Source organism: Podarcis raffonei, chromosome 3 (genome assembly GCF_027172205.1).
Source record: "Podarcis raffonei isolate rPodRaf1 chromosome 3, rPodRaf1.pri, whole genome shotgun sequence".
NCBI classification, from domain to species: domain Eukaryota; kingdom Metazoa; phylum Chordata; class Lepidosauria; order Squamata; family Lacertidae; genus Podarcis; species Podarcis raffonei.
This window is the reverse complement of record NC_070604.1, coordinates 67,343,495-67,369,492: the sequence shown is the minus strand read 5'-3', so window position 1 is coordinate 67,369,492 and position 25,998 is coordinate 67,343,495. Positions and strand designations below refer to the sequence as shown.

The 25,998-nt window shown below is 42.8% G+C and overlaps 1 protein-coding gene across 3 annotated transcripts in view; it reads right to left on the bottom strand.

Moving 5' to 3' along the window:
• UST (uronyl 2-sulfotransferase) overlaps positions 1 to 16,027 on the bottom strand; it is a 157,723-nt gene extending 141,696 nt beyond the window's left edge. Inside the window, exon 1 of one of the 3 annotated variants that reach the window (XM_053382141.1) lies at positions 15,104 to 16,027. In XM_053382141.1, the coding sequence (XP_053238116.1) occupies positions 15,104 to 15,392 (289 nt within the window). In that variant the 5' untranslated portion in view covers positions 15,393 to 16,027. The remainder of the gene's footprint in view (positions 1 to 15,103) is intronic. The other 2 variants (XM_053382142.1, XM_053382140.1) reach the window with 2 other exon arrangements.
• Between the last annotated feature and the right edge of the window lie 9,971 nt (positions 16,028 to 25,998).

The window sequence follows — 25,998 nt, the reverse complement described above, 5'->3', positions numbered from 1 at the left end:
TTCCTCTGTCGGCCCCCAATCCCCAATGATTAATAGCCAACTTACAACCTCTGAAAAGTTAGGGTTTTTCTACTACAATATGTACTGTTTTGCCAATTTAATCACATGCTGTTCTGTCTGCAATTTGTTAAGGCATTTGCCTAAACGTAAGAACACTCAAAGTGAGGATAGAGGCAGAGGTTGCACACATAAGCTCTTCCCCTAACATCCTTGTGTTGATCATGATCCTTCTTAGTCCTCAACCTTCCCCATGTTGCTTTGAGTGACTTCTATTTGTGTTCACTTCAAAGCATGCAATCAAGAACCTTGTTAAAGCAGGGTCCCTGGTCATGGGGAAGAGTCTACTTCTGTTCAAGCGAATGCGAGTAGAAACACCCCTGCAGTCTATGCAGCAAAGGTCAGTGGGGGGGGGGGACAATGACTGTAAGACATACAAGGAGGTTTAGGCCATGCAGGCGCACCACTGCCCCCACCCACACTTTGAGTGTTTCCGTGTTCAGGTGAAAGTCTAAACACGCCTATTGTCTACTTGATATCATCTACAAGCCATTCACTCCTGCCTCCAGATCATCTGATCAACACTGAGCCCAGTACATATCCTTGGGGAGGATCAAATTAAAAATTGTTTTTGAACATTCTTAAATGTGAAACATGGAAATACTGATTTTCATAATTTCCCCATTTCATTTATCAATAAATAAAATATGAGAACACCTAAACTTTAGCTATTAAGTGTAGGGTTAAACCCTGCTGCATTGGCTAAGCACACTTTTCCCTATGAGGAACAAGTGTGCATAGCCAATATAAAACCTCTGCTATATAGCTAATCTCAATCTTATAACATGACATATGAAAGGGAAAACATCAAAATAAAACTGGTAAAATATACTATATCTCAAATCCAATCACAGTTTTACTAACGCAGATACTATCTGCACTAAGACATCATTTCTGCTTCTGACTCTTTTATATAGTTCGTCATAATCTGTGCTATTCAATTGTCAGTACCTTCACTACAGGACTCCTGTAACTACCATAGAACTGTCAAGGGTGAATCCAGTTAAAAATTACTGCTATTCCAATTTAAAACTCTTCCACTTTCTCCCAGCCTGCTCATCCTTAATTAAAGTTAATGCAGTAAAATGAACAGTTAGAGGAAGACTTTCTTCTGACAAATTTAATTCCATTTTTCAGATTTCCATTTTGTAGACTCAAACAGAACACTGGTGTCTTAAACATAAGTTCACAGGAGTAGGCAAACTATAAAGGTCAAACTATCCTCAGGGACTGCAGTTTAGAAGGTCTTGTACAATACAACAAGCCTAAATTCCAGGGAAAATAAACCCAAGACAAAGCTGGATAAGTATTAAAATAATGAAACGTATAGCCAATGGTTTTAGGGGAAAACTGCCAAATACATATTTCGGGTTAATTCGGGTGAAAAATAAAGAAAAGACTTACTTGCTGTCTCAGTAGGAAGCTAACATATCAGAATTAGAAAAGTGAAGGCTGCATTAACATCTTATTAAGAAAAATAAATTATTAGTTATAACAAGCACCTTGCCAAAATCAAATTTAACTGGGACTAAATTAAGACTAGAGATGAGAATTATTTTCGTTTCAGACACCCTGGAACAAAATCAGGAGCCTTAAAACTACTTTATGAGGTTGCTCATTGTTATACAGTATGCTTTGTGGTCAATCCCTGAATGAATATAGTTGTTGGCATCCATCTGTCTCAAGAGACAATGAAGTGAAGCTCGAGGAGGTGAAGTCCGACTGATGGAGAACCACAGTGCCTGCTGTGGTAGCAGAGACCTCATACCTGCTGCCTCTTGCAATTTTTTTTGCTGAATTTAGCACCAAAGTGACCTTCCTGGGATGCTGCAAGCCTGGACAGTGTGTATGGAGGTCCTGGGTTGCCCAGATGACAATACCACCACCCCCCGGCCTCGCTGATGTGGTCCCAAAGGAAAGTGGAGCAATACGTTTGGCACCAGCTTGGCTGCAGTACAAGATGCCATCCAACCATCTTCAGGACTCCACTCCAGATTTGTGTGGGGTTTACTCCCTAGCCTTTTCGTCTCCAGAAGAGGTCTCGCAAGGCAGCGGGTACAGATTTTTCCTCAGGGTTTACTCCCAAAACCTCTCTCACAAATGAGTATAGCTGTAAGGCAGTGGAGGGTGAGGATAAGAGTTTCATTCTCATAGATGGTCTCATCCCTGGTTGACAAGCCCCATCTGCCCCTCATTTCCCTCTACAAGATGTAGAGGGACCATTGGACCCATTATGTGTCTTGTCCGCTCAATCTGCGGGCAACGTAGCTGCGTTGTTTCATACTTTCCACATGCCCCATTATCATATTATAAAGTAGTTGTGTTCTATGTTATAAATCAAGCACTGCTAGGATTTGTTCCTGTTTGTTTTCCAATGTATTTCTTATGAATAAAAATATTCAGCATTTTTTTAATTATGAAAGTGTGGCCCAGAGAAAAAAATTGAGACTCACTGTCCTAAGCCATTGTTTTTGACTCCAGTCTACAGGGTTCTCAGGCAGAAGTCTTCTCTATCACCTGACACTTGAACCTTTCAATAGGAGTTGAACCTGAGACCATCCACATGCTAAATGTGTGGTATAGCATTGAGTTATGGACCTTCCCCATTAGTTTATGCCTGTCAAATTCCCAAGCTTATTATCCCAACTGGAAAGGACAAACATTTTAAGCAGAAGCAGAGATTTTCTGGATGTCCACTTCTAATCAAGAGATAGTAATCCCAGGAGTATTTAACTTTCTATAACATTACTGTTTGCTGGGAATTAAGGGCAGCTGGGAAACCCCTTTAGTGACTAACAGACTAAGTGCATCCTCCTGCCAAGTTAAAAATGGTGGCAGCTCTCCGCCTTCACCCGCGTAAAGAACAGAAATATTTGTATGGAATAAAAAGAACTATGCTATAACCACAGGTCTGTCTGGAACAGCGTTAAAGGTCACATGCCTATGAGATCAAGCACACAAGGGCTTAGATTTTGTTTCGTTTCTGAAGTTAAAGCAGAGATGTTAAGAGAAAAGGGGAAGGAACACATGTTATTTTTTATCTGCAGAACTAATTTGGAGCGCTTCCCTGAGCAAGAGCCAAACGGAACTACTAAGACTGTCATACTGGCACTTTCTTTGAAAATACAGACCATAAATTTTGGTTTGTGATGCCAACCATAATTTTCAGAGGAATTAGTATCTACTTTCAAAAACAAAACTGTTAGGCTTCAGTTAGGGTTCTTTTAACACTTCTTCCATGGAAACAAACTCCCAGTTATGAAGTTGAATAATATATTTTGCCAAAATGCCCATTGTATTATGTTTGTAATCCAAGATTAGCAACAAGCATGGATGAAATATTTTGCCAGTAGTTCACATTTGTCCATCCCTAGTGGCAAATGTAAAACCAGGCTGGGGCCAGATGTATTAGACTAAGAAAACTTCTTTCTCTAGCTCCTGCACTTTGGTTTCTTTCTTCAATCCAGTCTTCTCTGGGGAAGAAAGAAAGAGAGGCACTGGAAGAATGGAAAGAAGACTATCATGGCACATGAGGAGAGTCTTTAACAGTGATGCATTAGCTCACTGCCTGTTAGTTGCTGAAGTTCTTGTGCACATTAATAAGACATGTAAGCCTCTGATGATACACAGCTATGTTCAAAGAACACTGCCCTATCTGTGAGTGCTTGCTTCTCCTACTGGCTGGCATAACGCAGAGAGGGTGAGTCACTTTCACCAATTGTTCTCTGCACTTCTGTGTAACTTTTGAAAAGCATTTTCATACCACCCTACACCAGTTAGCTTCTGGACTATTGCTAATTTTCGGTGCAAATGAATCACATAACCGCAGTTCCCATGCTGCAACCCTCCAGACCTCTCATGGAGGGGACACCCAAAGAAGGGCCTCAAGTAATGATCAAAGAGTCCACGTTGGTTCATATGGGGAGAAGTGGTCCTTCAGGTATTATAGTCCTGAGCTGCTAAGGTTCATAACATCATCTACTTAATGCAACATTGCCCTAGCTCCCTGCAGACAAGCCAGAATGAGTGATAATGAACCTACCCTCAAATTCATGCAAACAAATTGGCCAAAAATGCTTGGTAAACAAGTCATTTGGAAGCAAACTAAGATGCAGAAATCATTCCTGCCCTCACAAGCCTTGAACACTTCAGAAAGGTGATATGGCAAAGTTCCACTTTGAATATTACAAAAAAGAGAGGAGATAGAGCAAGAAACAAACATTTCTGGACTGCCTGGTAAGACTGAAAGGTGTGTATAAAGCGGAAACTCTGGACTTCCAGTAACTGGACATTGTGGTTTTCACTTTGCAATGTGGTGTCAAGTAAAGACATGAAGACTGCATAGCAGTGTTTCATCTCATTTTATAATCATTTTCACTTCAATTATCCTCATGCCTATTCCAAATATTACATGTTCTTGCTACTCAGATGTTATGACACTAAACAGCTCCTACTCTCTCATCTGATGGAGAAGCTGTGTCATTTGCTATAAGCAAGTTAATTTTTAACAGAACAATTAACTAATTAAATACTATGGCAGGTGTGAAAAGTTAATTTATTATATTTACATATCACTTCACACATTCAGAGGAGTCCTGGATTGATTTACAATAACAGAAAAAGGGAAAGAGCAATTCAAATGTTGACACTGTTTTTATGATATCATGCTACATAAAGAAACCTAATTATTATACTCAACATGTATTTCATTTATATATAGACTGCTTTGTGGAAAAGGAGGGAGGGATTCAACTTGGTAACAGGTGAGCAAGAGGAGGAGAGAAAACGATGGATGCTGATCTGTGGCTGCCTGCTTTGTGCCTGGCTGATTGACAGCCGCAGGCCCACCCCCTAGCCGTCTCCATTTCTTGTCCGACATTGCATCTTGCCATACTACGAGTGCCATTTTGGTGGTGAATTCTCATTGTTGTGCTCTTTGATTGGTCTACCTTCATATCACCTGACCATTTCTCCTACTGCTCAGCTCCCAGTTCTTGTCTAAACTCACAACTGGAGACAGATTTCTGGGGTGATGCACATGTGCCCCCAAGCCTGTACCTCTGTTTCAACAAACCCTAAGTCCGCCTCTGACAATACCATTTTTGGCACTCTGCAGAATCACAGTATACAGCATAAGGAAGAGAATAGGGACCAATATGTGGGTCAACTTCACAAGCTGAATCAGAGTCAGAAACTGTCTTTCTGGAGAATATCTGACGTTGTAGGTGTGGTAAAGATTAGAAAGAAGGCATGTGGGGTAAGGAGCATCAGTTCTGCAGAAGTAAAACCGCTGGTGACCTTTAAAAAACATTTAATATCTGAAGTCAATGAAGGAAAGCAAAACTGGAAAAACAGAGCAGACCCTAAGTAAAATTAAAAACCTGAAACAAGATTTATGTTAGGGGGCAGGCTTTATATTGGGAGGGCAGAAAGACTGTACCTTTCATTTTCAGTTAAAATAATAACCCCTGTACAACACTCAAGAGGGAAGAGAAATGTATTCCAATCATTCTGATCAATCAGCCAGGAATAACACAGGGAAACCCACCCATATATTTGGCATAGCATGCTATTCTACCATTAAGTAAATTCAACAGGACATTAATACTGCAAGCCTTGCATTCTAAGGCACATGTTCTGCCAACTTGAGATCTGTGCCAGGACAGGAACACCTAATAACTTATCTAAACATACTTCATTTCCATTCAGGCTATACTCAAATCAATCAGTCCTAACACTTTTCATTTTACATGGAATTTTAAGATAGATGATACATTTCTGGATTATCTTGTGCAAATAGAAACATGCCAAGATTCATCCCAAATTCATAGTATAAACCACAGGCAGCCAAAACTTTAATCAAGGTTACAATTCTCTCAGGGATTTCAATATGAAAATAATTTTTAAAATAAACTACTATCTTTTCTAGTGCTTATGTTTGGTTTTTTTGCTGTTTAAATCACTAAACTACTATATTTTTTAAATTACTACAAGGGGAACTCACAAATTTATTACTGAGCAGGCACCAAAATATCCAAATGGTTTTGTGTCTTATACTTTTGAGATGGTTTGATGTTAGTCATCTTTAATAATTAGTTTTATGGAGGCTATGATTTTGTATTTTACACTCTTCATTTTGTTTTTCTTGGCTGGTTGACCACAAAAAACATCTGAATGACTGACAACTAAGGCAATATCTATTAAAATGTGAAAACTTAGAGAATGAACTGGTCTCTATCTGTCATGTACATTGTCCCTAAAGCATCTGAGCAAAATACTGAATGGTAAATTTACATTTGCACAGAACCGAACCTTTTCCAAAATTCATTGGATGAATTGAAAAACTGGAAAGTGATGAGCATTATTAGGGTAAACTAAACCCATTATCTGCTGCCCCCAGTCCATTATATATGTAAACACCATCACAGCAAAACATGGCAGTGAGCAGTGTGCATGTGCATCTAAGTTGCCCTGGACATTTTCCTGTAGAACAGCTTTAAAGTATTTTGAATAAATAAAATTTTAAAATGTGAATCACTTTGAAAATTCAGGATTCATTCAATAACCATGGTTTCCCACTAATTCATAAACCAGTAAGTCCTCTGACACCCAAACTCTGTAAACTGATTTGTCTGAACTATGATTTGAGGAAAAAGAAGGAAACAACAGTGACAGACCTTGGCTTGTTATCTCCTCCTCTCCTGTGATGAGATGTGTGGAGTGAAAAAGCATGCAAGCAAAAGGCTTATATATGTAGGCTCATTTATATACTTGGAAACCATCATTTCCCAGTATGTCTGAACCAGGCCAATAGCACCACACACAATAAAAATAATTAGGCATGAAAAGTGAGGAAGCCAAGTTTGGTGTCTACACCAAATTGTTCAGGGAGGTTAAAACAAAAATGGATTATGAAAAGTTCCAAAATGATATTTCTAAATTGGGTGAATGGGTAGTAAAATGGCCAGTGTAATTCAGTGTAAGTAAGTGTAAAGTGATGCACATTGGGACAAAAATCATAATGCTACTTATATACTAATGAGGTCTGAAGTGGCAGTGACTGTACAGAAATCTTGGGGTCATAGTGGATACGGATATATCAATGAAGATGTCCCAGTGTGCAACAACTATGAAAAAGGGAAATTCCATGTTAGCACTCATTAAGAAAGGGATTTAAATGAAAGCTGCCAATATAATGCCATTCTGTATAATGTCATATGGTGCGACCACACTTAGATACTGTGTACAGTTCTAGTCACCTCACCTCATTAAAGGATACTGTATGTTCCAAAAAGAGCACCCAAAACAACCAAGAGGCTAAAGAAAACCCCCATGGGTAAAAGCTGGAGCTTTCTAGTTTAGCAAAATGACAAATAATGCAGTACAGTGGTACCTCGGGTTGCACACGCTTCAGGTTACAGACGCTTCAGGTTACAAACTCCGCTAACCCAGAAATAGTACCTCGGGTTAAGAACTTTGCTTCAGGATGAGAACAGAAATCGTGCTCTGGTGGCGTGGCAGCGGGAGACCCATTAGCTAAAGTGGTGCTTCAGGTTAAGAACAGACCTCCGGAACGAATTAAGTACTTAACCCGAGGTACCACTGTATACAATACAGACGATACAGACCCAAAAATGAACGACAGACGAGAGAAAGCACGTATTCATGTAACACATGGCTAAAACTATGGCATCTGCTCCCACAGGATGGAAGGGTGGCCACCAACTTGGATAACTTTAAAAGGCAATCAATATCTACTCTTTGAATGCAGCATGCCTCTGTATACCATTTGCTGGGAATCACTAGTGGGAAATGACTGTTGCATTTATATTCTGCTTGTGGGATTCCCATAAGCATCTGGAACAGGATGCGACACAAGATGAGCTTTTTGGTCTGATCCAGCAGGACTCTTATGTTCAAAGTATTATTTATATAATGATGTTGCCTGGTAACATTTGGCACTACTTCCCAAGCTGCTTTAAATTTAAATCTTCTATAGCTATTCCATTTCCCCCCTTATGTTCCATAGGTTTTAAAAAGAAATATAAACAATTGTGTGAGCCTGATAACCCACCAGGGCACCTCTTCTACACTCCAGCCCATGCAATAGATAACGGTGGGGGTGGGGGCAGTAGGTGACAAGAGCAAGCAGCCAGACAAAGGAAGTGATAGGAAAGCAAAAACCTGAGTAAAATGGGGAAAATAGTGAAACGGGTTACAGGAGAAATAAAAGGTACAGCAGGAGAGGAATGTAGCTAACACAGAAACTCACTGCCCAAGGTGGCAGAGAAAATCATGCCATATAAATGTAAAGGTGTCTGGAGTGCCACGCTGTTTATAAGGTAATTACATCTCTTCTTGCTTAAAGAGGCACAGCTGAGCAAAATACAACCAAAATAACTTTACATATAAAAATTCTAATGTCACCGGGAGGAGCATAAAAAGGCATACACTGGAGAAAGCAGTTTTGGTGTACTGCAGGTTGGATGCACATCTTTACTACTCCGTACTTAGAGAAATTGAAGTGCCAAGAAAACCAAAGAGCTTCCTACACATTATATGACAACAGTACCACAACACATTAAAAAAGAAAAGCCATTTGGGGAAGGGAGAATTTAGATCAGAGAAATGACTCTTTTCAGACCCAATGCTTTTCCTGGCCAATTCCATCAGCAGTCATAAGTGATTTCAAATGTGTGGTTTGTACACTTGGGAGGGGGGATGTCAAGCAGTGAAACAGAAGGCAGGCACATAAAGAGCTAGGCATTCCCTCCCTCCCCAAACACTTCTTTAGTCTAAAATCTACAGTCACTATCTGCTTCTGAACAGATGTTTCTATTGCGTAATTACTTCCTGCAGATTATGTGTGCACAACTACTCACTTACAGTATCTTTTGGCATGCAAATATATGTGGACTAAGTGGGGTGCATTCTTAAGGCTGATTGAACTGGAAGCTCAGAGGCAGAGTTTGTTGTACAGCACAAGTGGTTTTAGTCACTTTTATATATATCTGACACCTCCAATAAATAATGCTTTGAAATGTAAGCCTAGAATTCCCCCAGATATACAGAGAAATTAATCAACCCGAAAAGAGGTTCAGCACAGAAAAAGCAGAAAACAACAACATGCTTTGGGCAGTGAAAATTTGCTGCAGCTCTTCTCACCCTAGATATCTTTCTGAAGAGGTTGTAAACTTATTTCTCAATGACACCTTGATTGGAGCAACTGATTGTAATGTATTACTCACATTTAAAGCTGGAGTTTTAAAGCCTCTAGCTTCCTAGTGTCTTAAATTTTCTTCTCTAGCAACTGTACAGGATAAAAATGCATCTACAAAAAGTGATGGGAAGAGATTTCCTTACAGGTATAACTAACTTCAACCATCAGTTTCCACACAATGAATTTCCATGAAGAAGAAGAAGAAGAAGGAGGAGGAGGAGGAGTCCAATAAGGATCAAGATGCAGTGGTACCTCTGGTTAAGAACTTAAGTCGTTCTGGAGGTCCATTCTTAACTTGAAACTGTTCTTAACCTGAGGTACCACTTTAGCTAATGGGGCCTCCCACCGCTGCTGCTGCACAATTTCTGTTCTCATCCTGAAGCAAAGTTTTAAACCCGAGGTACTATTTCTGGGTTAGCGGAGTCTGTAACCTGAAGCGTCTGTAACCCGAGGTACCACTGTGGTTAAAAACAAACAAACAGAAGACACTGTTCTTACACTGTGCAACTAACAGAAAATCAGTCCTTGTAGTTTTCAGATCATCTATGTGCTAAAGCCTGCTTTCGAGAGTACTGTGGACGTTTAATATATGTCTCTCTTTTAAGTAACACATAAGTGAGGGACAAACCCTTACCTTCAGGCAAGAATATGAAATCCTGTAGGTGACTGGGGGCAAGAATGCACTTTTTCTTCTGTATCTGTGATTTGAATATGCATATTTTTTATTCAGCAAACTCTTACTGCTCTATTTAAGGCAGGTGAAAGGACCTATAGTAACAGACTGAATCAAAGTTTTTTTTTCTTTACCAAAATAATAGTACAGAGAAATCTATAGAGGACTGATGCATACTACAACTTGACTGATGTTCGTTCCAAGTATGACCTCAGATGAACAATACACATCTCTGCAAACTCAGGAAGGCAGTGAGAGAACAAAAATGTACATACCATCCCAAAAAACAGACACTTCACATAGGGTTTCATAGATGTAGGAACCATGTGATTTATACAAGGAGCAAAGAGTAAAGCACCAAATGCTGGTATGTATGAACCGATGCATGTACATGATGCACATCTTGTTGGGCCTTAAATAATTATGGCCTCATGGCCCTCCACAGAGGTCACTTGTAGGAAGCTGGAAACAAGCAGCCCCTTTCAGATTGAGATTTAATAATTTTCATACCAAGGACAATTTGGGCCTGGCAGCCAATGAGGCACTCTCTCTGCAGAAGCAAAGTGAAGATTTTGCAGGGAATAAGATGTATATGTTGCAGCCTCTCTCTTCCAACCTGCAGCATTCATGGACATGTACACACCTCACAAAAGACACAGCCTGCTCTGCTGTTTGCCTTTCATTACTCCTGTGAGGTTTCCCCACTGGTTACCAGAATTAAATTTTTGACCACATCCAGCAACCAATTTATGGCCTAAATTAGCTAGGCTCAATTCAAATTTAAGTTTGTTTGTTAGTGTTTATAACTTGCATCCTAAGCTCCAACTGTCTGCATGTCAGCTAAAAATGGAGGGGGGGGAGAGACATACTTAACTAGATGACACTCAGGTTCCCTTCCAACTCTACAATTCTATAAATTTGAATTTCTACAGCTTGCATCACTGATATATTGTTTTCACCTGTGCAACAAAATGTTATGCTTCTACTATGCAGCTTTTAAAATAGTTTTGGAACCAACATGTTTCAGACTGACATTACACAATACATCTTATTTCAATGCCAATTCCCATTTCCTGATTTTAACTGATCACCATTCTGTTTTCTTGCTTCTTATTACCAATTAGCACAGTATGTTGCAGTTTCATTGCACAAAACCAGAAGAAAACCCAAAGCACATTTTTACTTCCAAGTATTTCATAATCCCTTCTTCCCCCCTGCCCTGCTCCCAACTCTTTTGCTTGCAGTCTTCAAGCCAGAAGTCTGGATTGCACTGTTTTGATTGGGTATCACTTATTTCTGCTTCAGGAAACTAGAAGTTCAGTCCCTGCAACCCCCTGTGGTTTTCCCAGCCACATACTTTAGAGAGATTCACATTCCTTCAATAAAGTCTTCAGTGTTAAATGCATTCAGGAGGCACAGTGATTTGGAAACTACCAAAAGTCACAATTCGGGGCAACAAATAAAGAGAAGCTTTAATCATTTTAGTTGGTGTTTACCTAGATTGTCATTTTTAATTACTGTTAGATCACCTTGGGAGCAGAAAGGCAATTCATAAATACTTTCAATAAAATAAAATACATGTTATTTCCATTGCTGAAGGAGGGGAGGGACAGAGCTTATTGAAAAAATGTCTTAGCAGAAAAACTATTACAGGCACAAAGATGTGATAACTGGTCCTGACAATGCATCCACCAAATCCGAAACAACCCTATTGAGAATAAAGTAATTCAGAAATAGGTACTACAACATGGGCACATACAAAACAACTATCAGTAAATGGAGCTGCAAGTGAAACAGAGGCTACCGGAATTCGAAATGAAGATAGAAGATAGTGGGGTGTGTTATATATACTGTGAAGACACAATGGTGTCTATATTAACTCAGAGCAATCCTACCTCCCAGCCATAGTTAATGAACAGAATAGCAGAGCCACAATTGCAACTGTAGCCCTGCCACTTGTGCGGGTCAAGGCAGAAAGTAGGGGGAGGGCAGTAAAATTGCCTCCAAAATTTGCTGCACCAACATTGGGCTGGAACAGCAGAGAAGCCTGGATCACGCTCCACACCCTTGCAAATAACAGGATTATGTTCCAGCAGACCCTTGGCCAGCCCAGCTACCCCCCTTCTGCTCCCTGAAACCAGTGGCGTAGCGTGGGTTGTCAGCACCCGGGGCAAGGCAAGTAATTTGCGCCCCCTAACCCGTGGATTTTAGCACTCGAGTACGAGCGCCCCCCCAGATGTTGTGGCCGGTGCGGCCGGCCCCCCTGCACCCCCCCACGCTATGCCACTGGGGCTGGGGGCGAGCGAAGGAGCCAAGGACCCCCCCCAAAGGCTCAGCAGGAATTTATTAAATTTATTATTTGCGGAGCCCCCGGGCCGAGGCAGCCGAAGCCCCCTCCCCTCGGGCGCCTCCCCGCCCCCTCCTCTCCTTGGGCTGTAGGTGGAGGCGAGCGCCTCTCCTCCTCCCAGCCGGGTCCGGGGGCTTCCAGCCGAGCTCTGTCCTCGCCCCCCCCGCCCCGCGGCTGAGACTTGCGCTGAGAGCCGGAGCCAGCGGCGCCCCCTTCCGCCGGGAGACCCTCGCCCGCCCGCCGGCTTCCTCTCGGAGGGTTTTGGGGAGCGCAGGGCGCGTCGAGGCCCCTCGGAGCTCTCCTCCCTCCCAGTCGGCAGAAGCAGCCGCCACCTGTGGCTGGGCCGAGGGGATGGCGTCGGCGTCGGCATCGGGGTGCGGAGGCTGCCCGCGCCCGGCCAGGCGTCGGTGGCGGCGTCGGCGCTGCTGCAGCGGCTGCTCCTCCTGCGAGCAGTGAGTGGAGCACAGCCGCAGCGGCGGCGGGGGGCGGCGCGCGCGCTAGGGCGCAAGGCTGGCGGTGGCGACGGGGAGCCCGGCGGAGGAAGGAACTTGTCCCTTCCCTCTGGACTCGCGCCCCCCCAGATGTTGCGCCCGGTGCGGCCGGCACCCCTGGCACCCCCCACGCTACGCCACTGCCTGAAACAACCCATTTTGAGGACTTACACTGGCTACCGCCAATGACAATACCACCACTGGTAGGTTCCACCTATGCTTTCAGTGGACACACCACCTTCCCCCCACCTTCAGAAACTGCAACCACATTCCAACTTCCTCCAGCAGAGCAGTTTGAGGGTTAGGATTGTGCTACCCATTACAATGCAGGGTGGTAGACACAAGATTTGCAAGGAAGCCCAACAACAAAATGCAAGAGAAAGCATGGCAAAGAGAAAGGAAGTGAGCAGTTGAAAGCTGGGCATGTAAGGTTTTGAAGGACTATTTAAAATGCAGAGATTTTCTAAAATAAATTTCAGAAAGAAAGAACCATATAAACTGTGATGTGTCTGCATCTTCTCAATGCACGTGCCAGTGATACAGTTAAAAAGCACCAGTGTGGTGTTAGCAGTTAGAATGTTGAACTAGAACTCGGATGACCAGAGATCAAATCCCCACTTGGCCATGAAGCTAGGTGGGTGAGCTTGGGCCCATCTCTCACAAGTAGCCTACCTCACAGGGTTTTTGTGACGGTAAAATGGAGAATAGGGGAAACCATGTATGACCCATTAAAGAAAATGTGGGAAACAAATGTAATAAGTTAAGTAGCATACAGAAGGCTTGTTTACACATAAGTAAAATCCCAGGAAGCTGCTATGTGCAAAATATTCCTGAATAAATATATGAGAGCTCATGTTGGAGAAGAAATGAAGCAGCAATGTAGCTGCTGTCCTGCTATAGCCAGTTCAGCCCAATTGTAATATGTTGTGCTCACCACCTTTCACTGTGCTCTTGTAAAATTCTTTTTTTTAATATTCATTGTAGCCAACTTAATCCAGCAATACTGTCATTTGAATTGCCAGCAGTCTCTTAATTTTAACTGTCAGTCCACAGCTCACATTTATTTTACCACTGGGACTGGCTGTGAACCACAATGATTTATTTTGTGGTCAGGCCAAGGGTGACCTTAAGGACACCCTCCTCCTCCTCCTTCTTTCTCCAACACACATGCAGGCAGTTCCTCCAACACTCAAATAGAAAGTCCCCACATGGAAGATAAGAAGAGTGCAAATGAACAAGCATGCCAGCTGCTCCTGCTAAATAAATGGGTTCATTTAGGCTGGGGGTGGGGGGATAACCATTGTCAATTTTCAAGCATTTAAAAGACTATGGGGGGGGGCAGATGGGGAGAACTTTTATACCTACTGCTGGAGGAAGTATTTTGTCCTAGAAGAGCATTTTGTCAGTGGAACATGCCTAAGGAGACAATGGAACTTGATGCCTTGAATTAAAAGGCTAGGCAGGCATCTGCAGTGAATGTCTGGAGTACAGTGGTACCTCGGGAGGTCCGTTCTTAACCTGAAACTGTTCTTAACCTGAAGCACCACTTACTCCCCCCACCCCACTCCCTAGTTTGACTGCTGGCCATGTTATGATGAGGGTTGGAGTCCGACAGCTGGGGGGCCAGGGGTTCCTCATCCCTGGACTTGACACTACCGGACTATATAACTGCAAAGCAAGTGCCCCTTCAATGCCTTGACCAAAAGCATCATTTTCTGTACTATTTGCAGCAGCAGCTATAATAAAAAGGACCCCCACTTCCTCCTTCATACGGTCTAATGGAATACGAGAGGGACGAAGGGGCATGCAACCGAAATACTCCAAGCCACTCTTCCCAGCTGCAAAAGTTTCAAACATTTCGATTCAAATGCGACCATTTACCAACGCAACCGACCGCGGCAGGCGCACAGCTACTCGATAAGGCGGCAACGCTTCCCTAGTGAGGAAAAACATGCCACTTGCTCTTGCATGTCTCTGTGTTGGGAACAAACGCCCCTCCATCCCTTACCAGTAGAACTTAGACCCTTTCACTAGGCAGAATGGTAAAGACGCCAATTAAGAAGTTGGTTAGATGTCTCCTGACAGCAGACAGCAGTACCAACTTTGGAGAACTATAGCACACACACCGTCCAGCAAGGGTGGGGAGAAGCCAGACCTCTCTACCCTTTAAGGAAGACGGCTCGCTTCACAACTCGCCACACAAGCCCACGGGGCGCTACCGGTTTGCTCTTCACCCCCACCCCCCTTTATCCGGAGTCCTCTTCCTTCCTCGGGCAGCAGCAGCAGCCCCCCTCCCTCCCCTGCGCCCTCCTTACCCAGATAGTGCCTCAGGTCCAGCAGAAAGCGAGGGGCGCCCCCGTTGAGCTGGTAGAAGAGGGAGCCCAGGCAGAAGAGCAGCAAGGCGGCCATGCAGAAGCCGTAGTCGCGCAGGGAGAGGAAGGGCAGCAGCGAGAGGGGCCTCCGCCGCCGCCAGCCCGCTCCCTGCCCGGGAGCCCCCGCGGCGGGCGGCGGGGCCACATGAGGACGGGGCTCCGGGAAACCCGCGCTGTAGCGCGGCGGCGGCAGAGGCAGAGGCAGCGGTGGCGCAAGCAGCAGCTTCTTCATCGTCGTCGTCGGCGCCCCCGTCGCTTCCTTCGCCGCCGCCTCCTGCTCAGACAGCCCGCCGGGCAGAGCGCATCCTCCATCCGCCTGCTCCGCTCCGACTGCCCGGCGTGAAGGTGGGGGAAAGTTCGCCGGAGGCTCAGGCGGCTTCCCTCCTGCCCATTGCCGGCTTCGCCCGGGTGCCGGACGCCCCTAGGAGCGGCTGGAGGAGCCGGAGGCGGCAACCACCATCCCCCTCGGAGGCTCCTTGGCGGGGCTTCCTCTTCTCCGCTTCTTCTTCTTCTCCTTCTCCTCCTCCTCCGCTGCTTCGCTCCCTTTCTCTTCGCTCCAGTGTCAGGTTACAGTTCATGCACGACGGGCCGGTGCCTGCAACTCGCTGCGAAAAAGTTGTTTGCGTCTCTCGGCCTCAGCCCCGCCGCCACCTTCCTCGCCTTCTCCTCAGCCCGCCCACCTCCCTCTCTCGCTCTCTTGTTCCCGAGAGGCGGCCTTTATTCGCCGCACCAGCGACCCCTAGAGGCGGCCTTCTGGCGCCGACATCCCGGAGGAGCCCGGAAACAAGCGCATGTACAGAGTGCAGAGCTCGAACTCCTTCTCCCCGAGTGAACTTCCCCACTTGGCGCCACAGGCGGGCCTCTCAGACCCCCGCGGTTCTTTCTCTCCCCGCTTGCCGCTATATCACGTTCGTAGCTCTCCTCCCTAGTGCCCTTAACTTAGCACTGCCTGCAAAGCCCCTAAAGCCAAAACAAGGGTTTGAAACTGGACTGTACCCAAACGCTATTAATCCATGCGAAAACTTTACTGCAGTTCACATTGGGAACTTTCACACATGACACTAATAGTGTGAGTGCCATGGGGGTGCCTTATAGTGTAGGTTTATAGCAATGTAGGCCAGGCAGGCAGCATATGTTGGAGGAACTTCAATCATCACAGTATCTGCATAACTATAAAAAAAGCAAATGTTCAGTTTTTATACAGCTACTTTGTGCCACGTGCCATGGTACAGATTTCAGGGTCCTGAACTGCAAAAGAATCCATTTTATGGCCTTTATGTGAGATTAGTTATGTGAGAGTTATATCTCTATACAGCCAATGTGTAAGTAGAGTGTTGAACTGGGGCCTCAGAGACCCAGGGTTCAAATCCCCATTCACTTAGGAAGCTCACTCTCACCCTAACCCACCTCTCAGGGTCCCTACCTGCTTCTAGCCCTTAAAAAGTGGTTCATGGGTGTTGGGAGACCAACAACAGCACAGGATATCATTCAGGGAGGGTTGCAGAATATCTGGAAGATTTCCATAACAATGCAAACGACAGTGCTTTCTGCTAGCTCAAATCCATGACTGTATTCAATCCAAGGTGAAAACCTTTACTTGATTTTTCTGCAAATACCGCCACTGCTAATTCCATAGGAGCAGGTCGTGGCAGCTTTTTCTGGACAGTTGCTATTTGGTTACTATGGTGATATCCAACCAAGTCATACTCATAGTAAACCCACTGAAATGAATGAACTTACTCATGTTTGATTATTTAAATGGGTCTATTCTAATTAGCACTGGATAGCAGGCTATATTTGCATTCATTCTTGTACATATAACCTTGACTGCAGGTAATTGCCTTGACAAATGCCGATGTGAATCTGAATGTTCTTAAGCTGCAAATACAATTCTGTTCAAAACAATTTTGTATAAAACTGTGGAACTTATATAGGAGCAGGGTATGTTTTTTAGAAAAGCTTGTTTTTATTTTTGATTAATGTTTTGAATGCTCCCTTTCATTTTAAATCCACCACTCATGCTTCAAGCTATTTTTTCAGACATTTAATACTAAAACAATAAGGGAAACTGTAGTTATCATTTTTGTTAACTCCTATTCCTGAGATATAAAAGCAAACACTTAAATCCTCTTTTCCAGTAGAAGATGATAAACATCTGGAAGAAAATTTATAGGAAATTGCCCATTAGACTCTGGCAGCAACACTGAAATTATGCAGGAACTCTAAAACAAAACAAGAACTTAAACAGGATGAAACAAAAAGATGAAATGCAATTGGCATAAAGAATAAAGCTTATTTATAATAAAATATCTGACAAACACTTTGAAGTGGTAGAATACGATCATTTTGTTTACCTACCTATAATGCTCTGTTAATTTTGTTCTTAATCGACATCCAAGCTCTCATTCTGGCCTGTTTTATTTTTGTACAGCCTTTGTCCAGAGTCAAATATTTGGAGCAAAAATTACTACTTGCCTTAATCATTAGCAGATGCTTGACTTGAACACTTTAACTGTAGAACTTAAAGTCCAAATCATCCTTTAATAAAGGAGGGGCAGCATAATGTGGCTTTTCTTTTCCTTGGTAGATATCTGAAAACCTCTATCATACTGATACAAGTTTCTAATTAAGGTACAGTGGTACCTTGGGTTACAAACGCTTCAGGTTACAAACTTTTCGGGTTACAAACTCTGCTAAGCCACAAGTAGTTACCTTGGGTTGCGAACTTTGCCCCAGGATGAGAACGGAAATTGAGCGCTGGCGGCATGATATTGGACTTGAGCCATTAGCACCTAGCCTTTGGAACTCCCTCCCAGTACATACCAGGCAGGCACTGTCTCTATTGTGTATTTAGCATCTGCTGAAAACTTTCCCTTTTCAACAAGCCTTGTAAGTGGAGGTTTTTTATCTCAGACTGTATCAATTGGGTTAGAAATTACTTTTCATAGAATCATAAAGTTGTAGAGTTAGAAGTGATCCCGGGGGTCATCTAGTCCAACCCCACTGCAATGCATAAATCTGAGCATGCGGTCCTTCATCCAGTCTGAAACCATACCAGACCCTGCTTAGCTTTGCAAATGTGCTAGCAGTTTTATTGCTGCACCACTATAAATAAATGTTTTTAAATGTTTTGGTATACATAATTGTTTTAGATACATTTTATTGTACTGTGCAATTGCTTCATAAGAAGCGGTTCATAAATTAATTAAGTAAATGAATAAAAACACAGCAGGCCGCAGGCAGTCTTCTAATCAGGAGTGCAATGAACCACTCTGAGTCACAAGCCTAATTTAACCACTTGAACAATAAGATATTATTAAGGAAAATACATCTGAAAATATGCAATAAACTATGGCCACTACACTGTTCCACCTCTGAATGCCTGCAGATGAAAATAGCTAAAGCAGAGTATAAAAATGTATTGGAGAGATATTTTTTTTTGAGAATGTTGCTCATCATTTTTATCTGTGTACAGCCCAGCCACCTCTTGGTGAGGCCTTAATCAATACACTGTCTACATGATCCCTTCTAGACTACAGCTCTCGTTATCCCTAACCATTGACCATGCTATCTAGGGCTCAAAATCAAGGTCCAATGTTGGCTAGTTATACACCTTCTATCCACCATCATTTGAAAATAAAGCCATATGACCAATTTATAGCTTTCCAGTTAATGAGCTTTAACAGCTGTTTATCTAGTAGTCATTCATAACGTAATACCAAATTGTAAATTAACATACCCTTGGGATCAGTCAGGTCCACACTGAGGTGTCAGTTCTTTTGGGAAACCTGTTTATCTTTCATATTAAAAACAACAACAACAACTTCCAAATCTCTGGGATATGTTCATTACTGGAGATGACTGCAGATCTCTACGATAATTCTCAATTATTTTTTAAATACGGGCCTTTTACCTGATAGTGAGACATAACTTTGTCCTTTCAATTTCTGTATGATATGTAGGCTTTTACATGACTACTCAAAAGTAAGTCCAGGTAAGTGAGTATAGAATTTCAGCCTATGCACACTTACTGAGTAGTCCCTTCTTCAGCAGGACTTGTGTCTGAGTAGACATGCATGGGAATATGCTGTGTAGGACAGTTTCTATCTATTTGAGCAGCTGAGGGGGCACTTTGCAGCACATTTTGCAACCACATTGGCTGAGCTTTACTAGGACATTTAATTTTCACCTGAAACCTCTGAAAAAAATAATTTTGAATTTCTGTTGACTATCATGTGAGGTTTGCTACTCATTTAATTATTATATTGCACCATTACAGAAGCTGATTTTAGCGGTGGAAATTGAAGTGAGAAACTGTACTTTACGCTGACATTTTAATCAGGAAGACGTACTACTCTTTTGGACAGTTCTGATTTGTAAAATCCATGATTACATCATTTGCAGAGCCTGACATCTGGGGATAATTGGCTAATTTATTACACATTTCTGGGTCATTGGTTTTTCTGTGGAAGGAGGAAATTAGAATGAAACTAGCATCTATTACTTTATTCCAATCAATCATTTTGGCTGTCATAAACGTACCATTTTATATTCATTTTCTGCTCCACATTTTCTATTAAAGGAGGGGGGCAATGAAATCTTTATTATACAGATAAAACTGCCTCGGGCCTTAGAATTTGACTCAGGTGGTTTATTCACAAATGCAAATTTCATTCTGGTGCATTTGCAGGAATACTTCTGGCCAACAAAATTTGATTGACAAATGGCTGGTAATTTCATCTTCTATTCCTCTCAATTCCTGTGACACCATAATAGCATCTAAAACTCTTGTTTTGTTTTTAAATTGTTCCAAATTAATAGCTAGTTGATCTGGGCCTACAAGTTTCCATCCAGAGCCTCCTTTTCCAGTATTGTAAATGATAATGCCTTGATAATGGCAGCATGCACATGGTAGGGGGTGGAGAGACAATGAGTATGTCCAGCAAGAGAAAAACCCTGCAAACGAACCAAATCCCATTTATTGCAAGACAGATGGTTTCCAGCATTTAAGTAAATTGAAGCCTATGTGTGTTTACTCAAAAACAAGTCCTGGTGTGTTCAGTGGGGGTTACTCTCAAGTAAGTGTGCCTTAGAATAAAGGTTAGTGTGCAATCCTAGTCCCCCCCCCCATGAAGGGGGAGTTAGGGTGGTGTGTAGATGTCTCTTCTCTGCTGGGGTTCTTTCATGATGGCGGCCTAGCTGTGCCTTGGAATGAGGAGTAGGAAGCTGGTGGTTTTTCTGTTGGCAGCAGCAAGCAGAAAGCCCTGAAACAGGTGGGGCTCTGGTGATTTTGGATTAACTGGGCCCAAAGGTATGCTGTTCCCCAAGGGTCCAATTCTCAGGTCCCTCAGCTATGCCAGGCTAGAGCTGGCATAGCAAAATGGCCGAACTGCTCCCTCACCTTCAGTTCCAGCAAGTGAAAGACAGGAGGGCTTGGAGCACAGCCCTTGAATCCACCACTTTGCTCCTCCCCAGCTCCTGTTAGGATTGCTCTGCCTGTGTCCTATAGGATCAAAAAGCTCAAAACTTTAAATAAGTTTTAATTTCACTCTTAAGGAGTGGCAAGTAGTTCACTCCATGACCTCTCCTGCAGAAAACTATCTCTTGACAGATAGATGTATTAGGCACACATTACAAAGTTGGTAGGACTAAGCTACCAGTAAAACGCAAGGTACGTTTGTTTTTGCCATTCCTTTATAACAAAGAGTCAGGATTTGCCCACAGCTCTTCTTAATCGTCCACCTCATGTATTAGGAAATATGCTCCTGGATTTATGTGTTCCAGTTCAGCAGAGCTTGGAGAAGTTCCAGTCCAGGTTTTAATCGAAGCTCAAGAGAGCCGGCCCAACCCCAGAGAACTACCCTTCTCTGTTCTTCTCGCGCTGGGCTTAGGAGATGCTGCTCTCAGGTGTCTCCCATTACATCTAAAATGCTGCGGGACCCGCTGAGGGCCCTTCTGCGTCTGACCTGGAAAGAGGAAGTAGTCCTTCCTGAGAGAGGAAGGGAAGGGAAAGGAGGCAGAGAGACTTTGTGTGTGTGTGTATATATATATATATTTATATATATATATATTTAAATATATATATTTAAAAGTACAACGGACCTAGAGCTGCAGCTTAGAAGCCGCCTGTGAGGACTGGTGGTGAAGCACCGCAGTTGGGATGGAAGCAGCTGCTCGGCACCTGGGGAGCCAAGGTAAGTCTGGTGTTACTCGTACACAAACTGGCTGCATTGGGAAGGCCCTGGAAAAAGGGCCCCGAGTCTGTCTGGGCCTGCTTTCGGACTGGCAGAAGGTTAAAAGTTTAGCTTCTTCCGTTTTGGCACCCGTCCTACTCGGCCCCTCTTTCGGTGCCAGTGAGCCTCTCTGTTCCTGCCTTGCATCCCTGAGAGCCGCTGGAACCCCCGAGTGAGTAGGGAGGTTGCTAATCCCGCAGTGTCTGCAGCACTTGCCTCCAATCCTCGTTGGCACAACACAGGGTCCTTTCCCTCGCTCCACCCAGCCTTCCTCTTTGGCTCGTGTAACAGTGAATATGGCATGGGCTGTGCTTCTCTGTCAGGTCCTGTTGCTGCTGACCAGGAGGCTTGGCTTCTAAAACTATGTGTTGATTTTAATAGTGTGGATAACAAGTTATTATTGCTTCAGTATTTCTTACTCTAAGCTCTTTGGGAGGATCTAGGATCCTGGAAAGTAGCACAAAAGCTATTTGAATAAATGAGCTAGAACTTTCCGGAAAATCTGTGCTAGCCTTCTATGGCCACTGTTACTTGTATTCCTGGAGAGGGTTTGGGCTACTGGCTCCCATTTTCCTGAGGAAGTATATACCAAAGGTTGTCTTATCAATTCTCCCCATTATAGCTATGTTTCCATTACTTTCATTGTAACCTTACTCCTTTTTTTCTGGATACCTTTGTGTAGATTTGGGTAACCTTTGACCACATAGTGGCCCCTAGGGCTTTTTTCCCCAGCCAGAACTTACTGAAACTCAGTTCTGGCACCTCTCAGGTGGGCGCCATTGCAACTCTTAAAGAGAACAAGGGAGGCGTTCATGGTGAGTTCCGGCACTTTTTTAAAATAAAAAATAACACTGGTGTCCCTTATCATGTGGTGACTTTAACCATGTAGAGAAGCAACCCAATACAGCTAATGCCATAGGGTCAAGTGGTTTCTACAACACTGCCACACCTGATGAAAATCTGGGGAAATGAGAGGGTTGGACAAAGGAGCTTGGTAAAAATAGGTTACCTCTCGACTAGGGCTGAACAAAGCAATATCCTAACCCATTCCAAGCTGTCATACAGTAAGTTTTTAAGAAGCTGCCACATAATGATCTGACAATCAAACCTGCTTTCTGAATGTTAGCTACTTCACACAATGAGCACAAGTGCAAAAAAGTGTGAAAGAGTGTGCACATTTTTATTCATATAGCTTAAGTATTCTGTACACAGAAACACTGATTGTATGTTTGTTGAATATTGCCTGTGAATAACTATGTGAGGGTGCACACATCTCAACTATTTGTGTACACAGATTGTACACTTGTTGAATGAATGTAAAGTCTGAATACTATCACTTGAGTCCAGGCTTAGGGAAAACCTGCCTATTTTCCATGTCAGATAAAATCCAGAGCAGAGCCTTATAGGAAGACCTTGGACTTTTATCTGTTACCATCTGACTTACATTCATGGCAAGAACTTTAGGCAGGGCGTGAAGGCCTGTGACAGTGGCCAATTTGTTACAGCCAGATTATTCAATTGCTCATAATCTTAATTCCATATTTTCAAGACCGCATTAAAAAAATATTATCTCACTGTTCCATACACTCAGGACAGACAGGCAGATACACCCACACACCATAGCCTGGTTCACATGCTACATTGAGCCACAGTAAAAAATAAGCTCTGGTTTAATGTGAAGAAGCAATGTGGTAGTACATGCTGTTCAGTTGTACTTGCTTCAATCCTCTCCTACTGCAGCCTTTCCCCCAGCCGGGAGAAAACAAACAGTGCTGAGTTAGCAGTGCATGCAAGCCAGTGCTCATGGCTTGTATCTCTCCAAGAAATCAGGGATGCTGGTTTGTATGTAACACTAAATCAGCACTGTGATTTGTTTCTTCCTGACTGGAAAAAGTCAGGAGCAGGTGAGGAACAAAGCAAGCATGAGTGAGCAGCATCCACCAGCTTGTTCATGCTAAACTATAGTTAAAAATATAGTTTAAGGTGACACGTGAACTGTTCTGTCAGGTTTTAATTAAACTACAGTCTAAAACAACAATATGTAATCATAGTTCACATGAGGCACCAAACCTAATATCTTGTTTTACAACCATTTAAACTGAAATACTGAGATTAGCCCTATTAACTCAGTCCAATGTTAATAAAGTGTCTGCCAGACTGTAAGAACCAGATTTTGGGAACTACTGGACATGTCTCTTTTTAACGTTTTGTGTAACAGGATATCCAGATACCCAATATCAGTTCACGCATCTCAAGATCCTTTGTGTGATGGTCACATGGGGCTTCAGGTGGTTAAAAACTGTTGATCTGATAGTAGGGAAGGAATCAAGCAGTGATAAAAATAGCTCTGAACAGTGGAATAACAATGATCAGCAGACTAGAAAGGAGACAGTGAAGAAATCTGTTTGAATAGAACTCCCAAATCGTGCATGTAACAAGTTCTTTTCAGGAAGCTTCCAATTTGAATATATCCACAATCCAATGCATGAAATGAATTATGAAGAATGAGAAAACAAGAAACACATGTTTGCACTCTGTTAGCCTTGGCCAGTAAAAGAAAAATAGCCACTGCCAGTACTGTGCTAAGTTCTTACAAAGAGAAATTGGACATGATAGAAAGAAGAGCAGTTATTTAATGGAATGATCCAGAATGGAGCAATGAGAAAACTAGGCTAGGCTTTCAACAGGTCTTAACAATGAAGTTCAAATATGGACAAATAATTGACATGATTAATATGAACAGAGTTGAGCTGCATGTTATTGGAATGTGACAAAATTGTGATATTTCAAAAGCACTATATATATACCAGAAGTAGGAAAAGTCACTTCAGGGTATAATTAAAGAATCATGTCTAACAAGCAGTTTGTTGTTGGCATGGGGACCTTGGTGCAGAGAACAGGCTTCATTGCATGCAAAGGCTTTCCCATTCACTTCACATTCTCTCTCTCCCTCTCTCCCTGTGTGTGTGTGTGTGTGTGTGTGTGTGTGTGGAATTGTCATTCTTTCCGGTCTCTCAAAAATCTTTATACGTGGCATTGTCTTCTAAAGTTATGAAGTGATGAGAACTTGGATTGCAGTGTTTTCTATGGGATTAAGAGCTTGACTTCATTTTCCAGCTGTATGAAATATGTGATTGGCTGAGCAACATTTTTCATGTTATATCTTATACTTCTGATTCAGTACCTGTATATGGAATAGATACACATAACATCATTTAAGAATAGCGGGCATGGATAGAAATTACAGATTCTTCTTTCAAAATACACGTAAGCAGGAACCAAGGAAGGATCAAGTTTCTATCTGTATCAAACCCACCCACCCACCCACAAGTACAAAGCCATTTATTATTAATAATAATTATTGAACTTATATACTGCCTATACCAGGAGGTCTCAGGGCAGTTCACAGAACATTTGATCTGATTTATTGTATTTCTGTGCAGCTTTTTATTCAAATGAATCTCAGAGCGGCTTACAAACAATAAAAATGTAATAAAACATAATAGAGCATTACAAATACAACATAGAATCATGGAATTGTAGAGTTGGAAGTGATCACAATGGTCATTAATAATAATAATAATAATAATAATAATAATAATAATAATAATAATAAAAATTTATTATTTATACCCCACCCATCTGGCTGGGTTTCCCCAGCCACTCTGGGCGGCTTCCAACAAAGATTAAAAATACATTAAAACATCAGTCATTAAAAACTTCCCTAAAGAAGGCTGTTTATGAATATGAAATAATTAGGAAATCAGCTCCAGGTGAACTGCCCACATTGCTCTCAATAATCAGGAGGTCCATTCCCATTTGAGGAAGTCTGAGAACGGATTGTAAGTTGTTCCCTTTGCTTGCCAAAGGGGAGGGGGCTTTAGCTTGGGATTCGAGCCAATAATTAAGTCATGGACAGTGACTTTCAGCCATTAAGTGAAGCCAATTAAATACTGCCCAGGACCAAAGGTGATTGCTGTGGAGAACAAAGTCGTTAAAATGCTGCAGCGAGATCCTCTCATAAGGATGTAAATATACCTGACAAGAAATATGTGCAGTCCAATATCAAAGCTTCCCCTTAAACAATACCCCAGCTTGAGTCTGTACAGCAGCCTTAGCTTTTGCAGCTGGAGTCAGTCAGGGCCCTTCCAAGCCAGGTGGGAAAAGGCCTACAAAGTAGGGAGCAGGTCTTCCAGGACCGACAGCTAATTGAGGACATGTACAAAAGGTTAAAATTGCTAAAGGTAACATAGTGTTATGAGTTTGGGAAGTGGGTAAGCTGTATGCCTGAGCTGAGCCCCCTTCTAATTCCTGGATCCAGCACAGATTCATAGAATCATAGAATCATAGAATCATAGAGTTGGAAGAGACCACAAGGGCCATCGAGTCCAACCCCCTGCCAAGCAGGAAACACCATCAGAGCACTCCTGACATATGGTTGTCAAGCCTCTGCTTAAAGACCTCCAAAGAAGGAGACTCCACCACACTCCTTGGCAGCAAATTCCACTGTCGAACAGCTCTTACTGTCAGGAAGTTCTTCCTAATGTTTAGGTGGAATCTTCTTTCTTGTAGTTTGGATCCATTGCTCCGTGTCCGCTTCTCTGG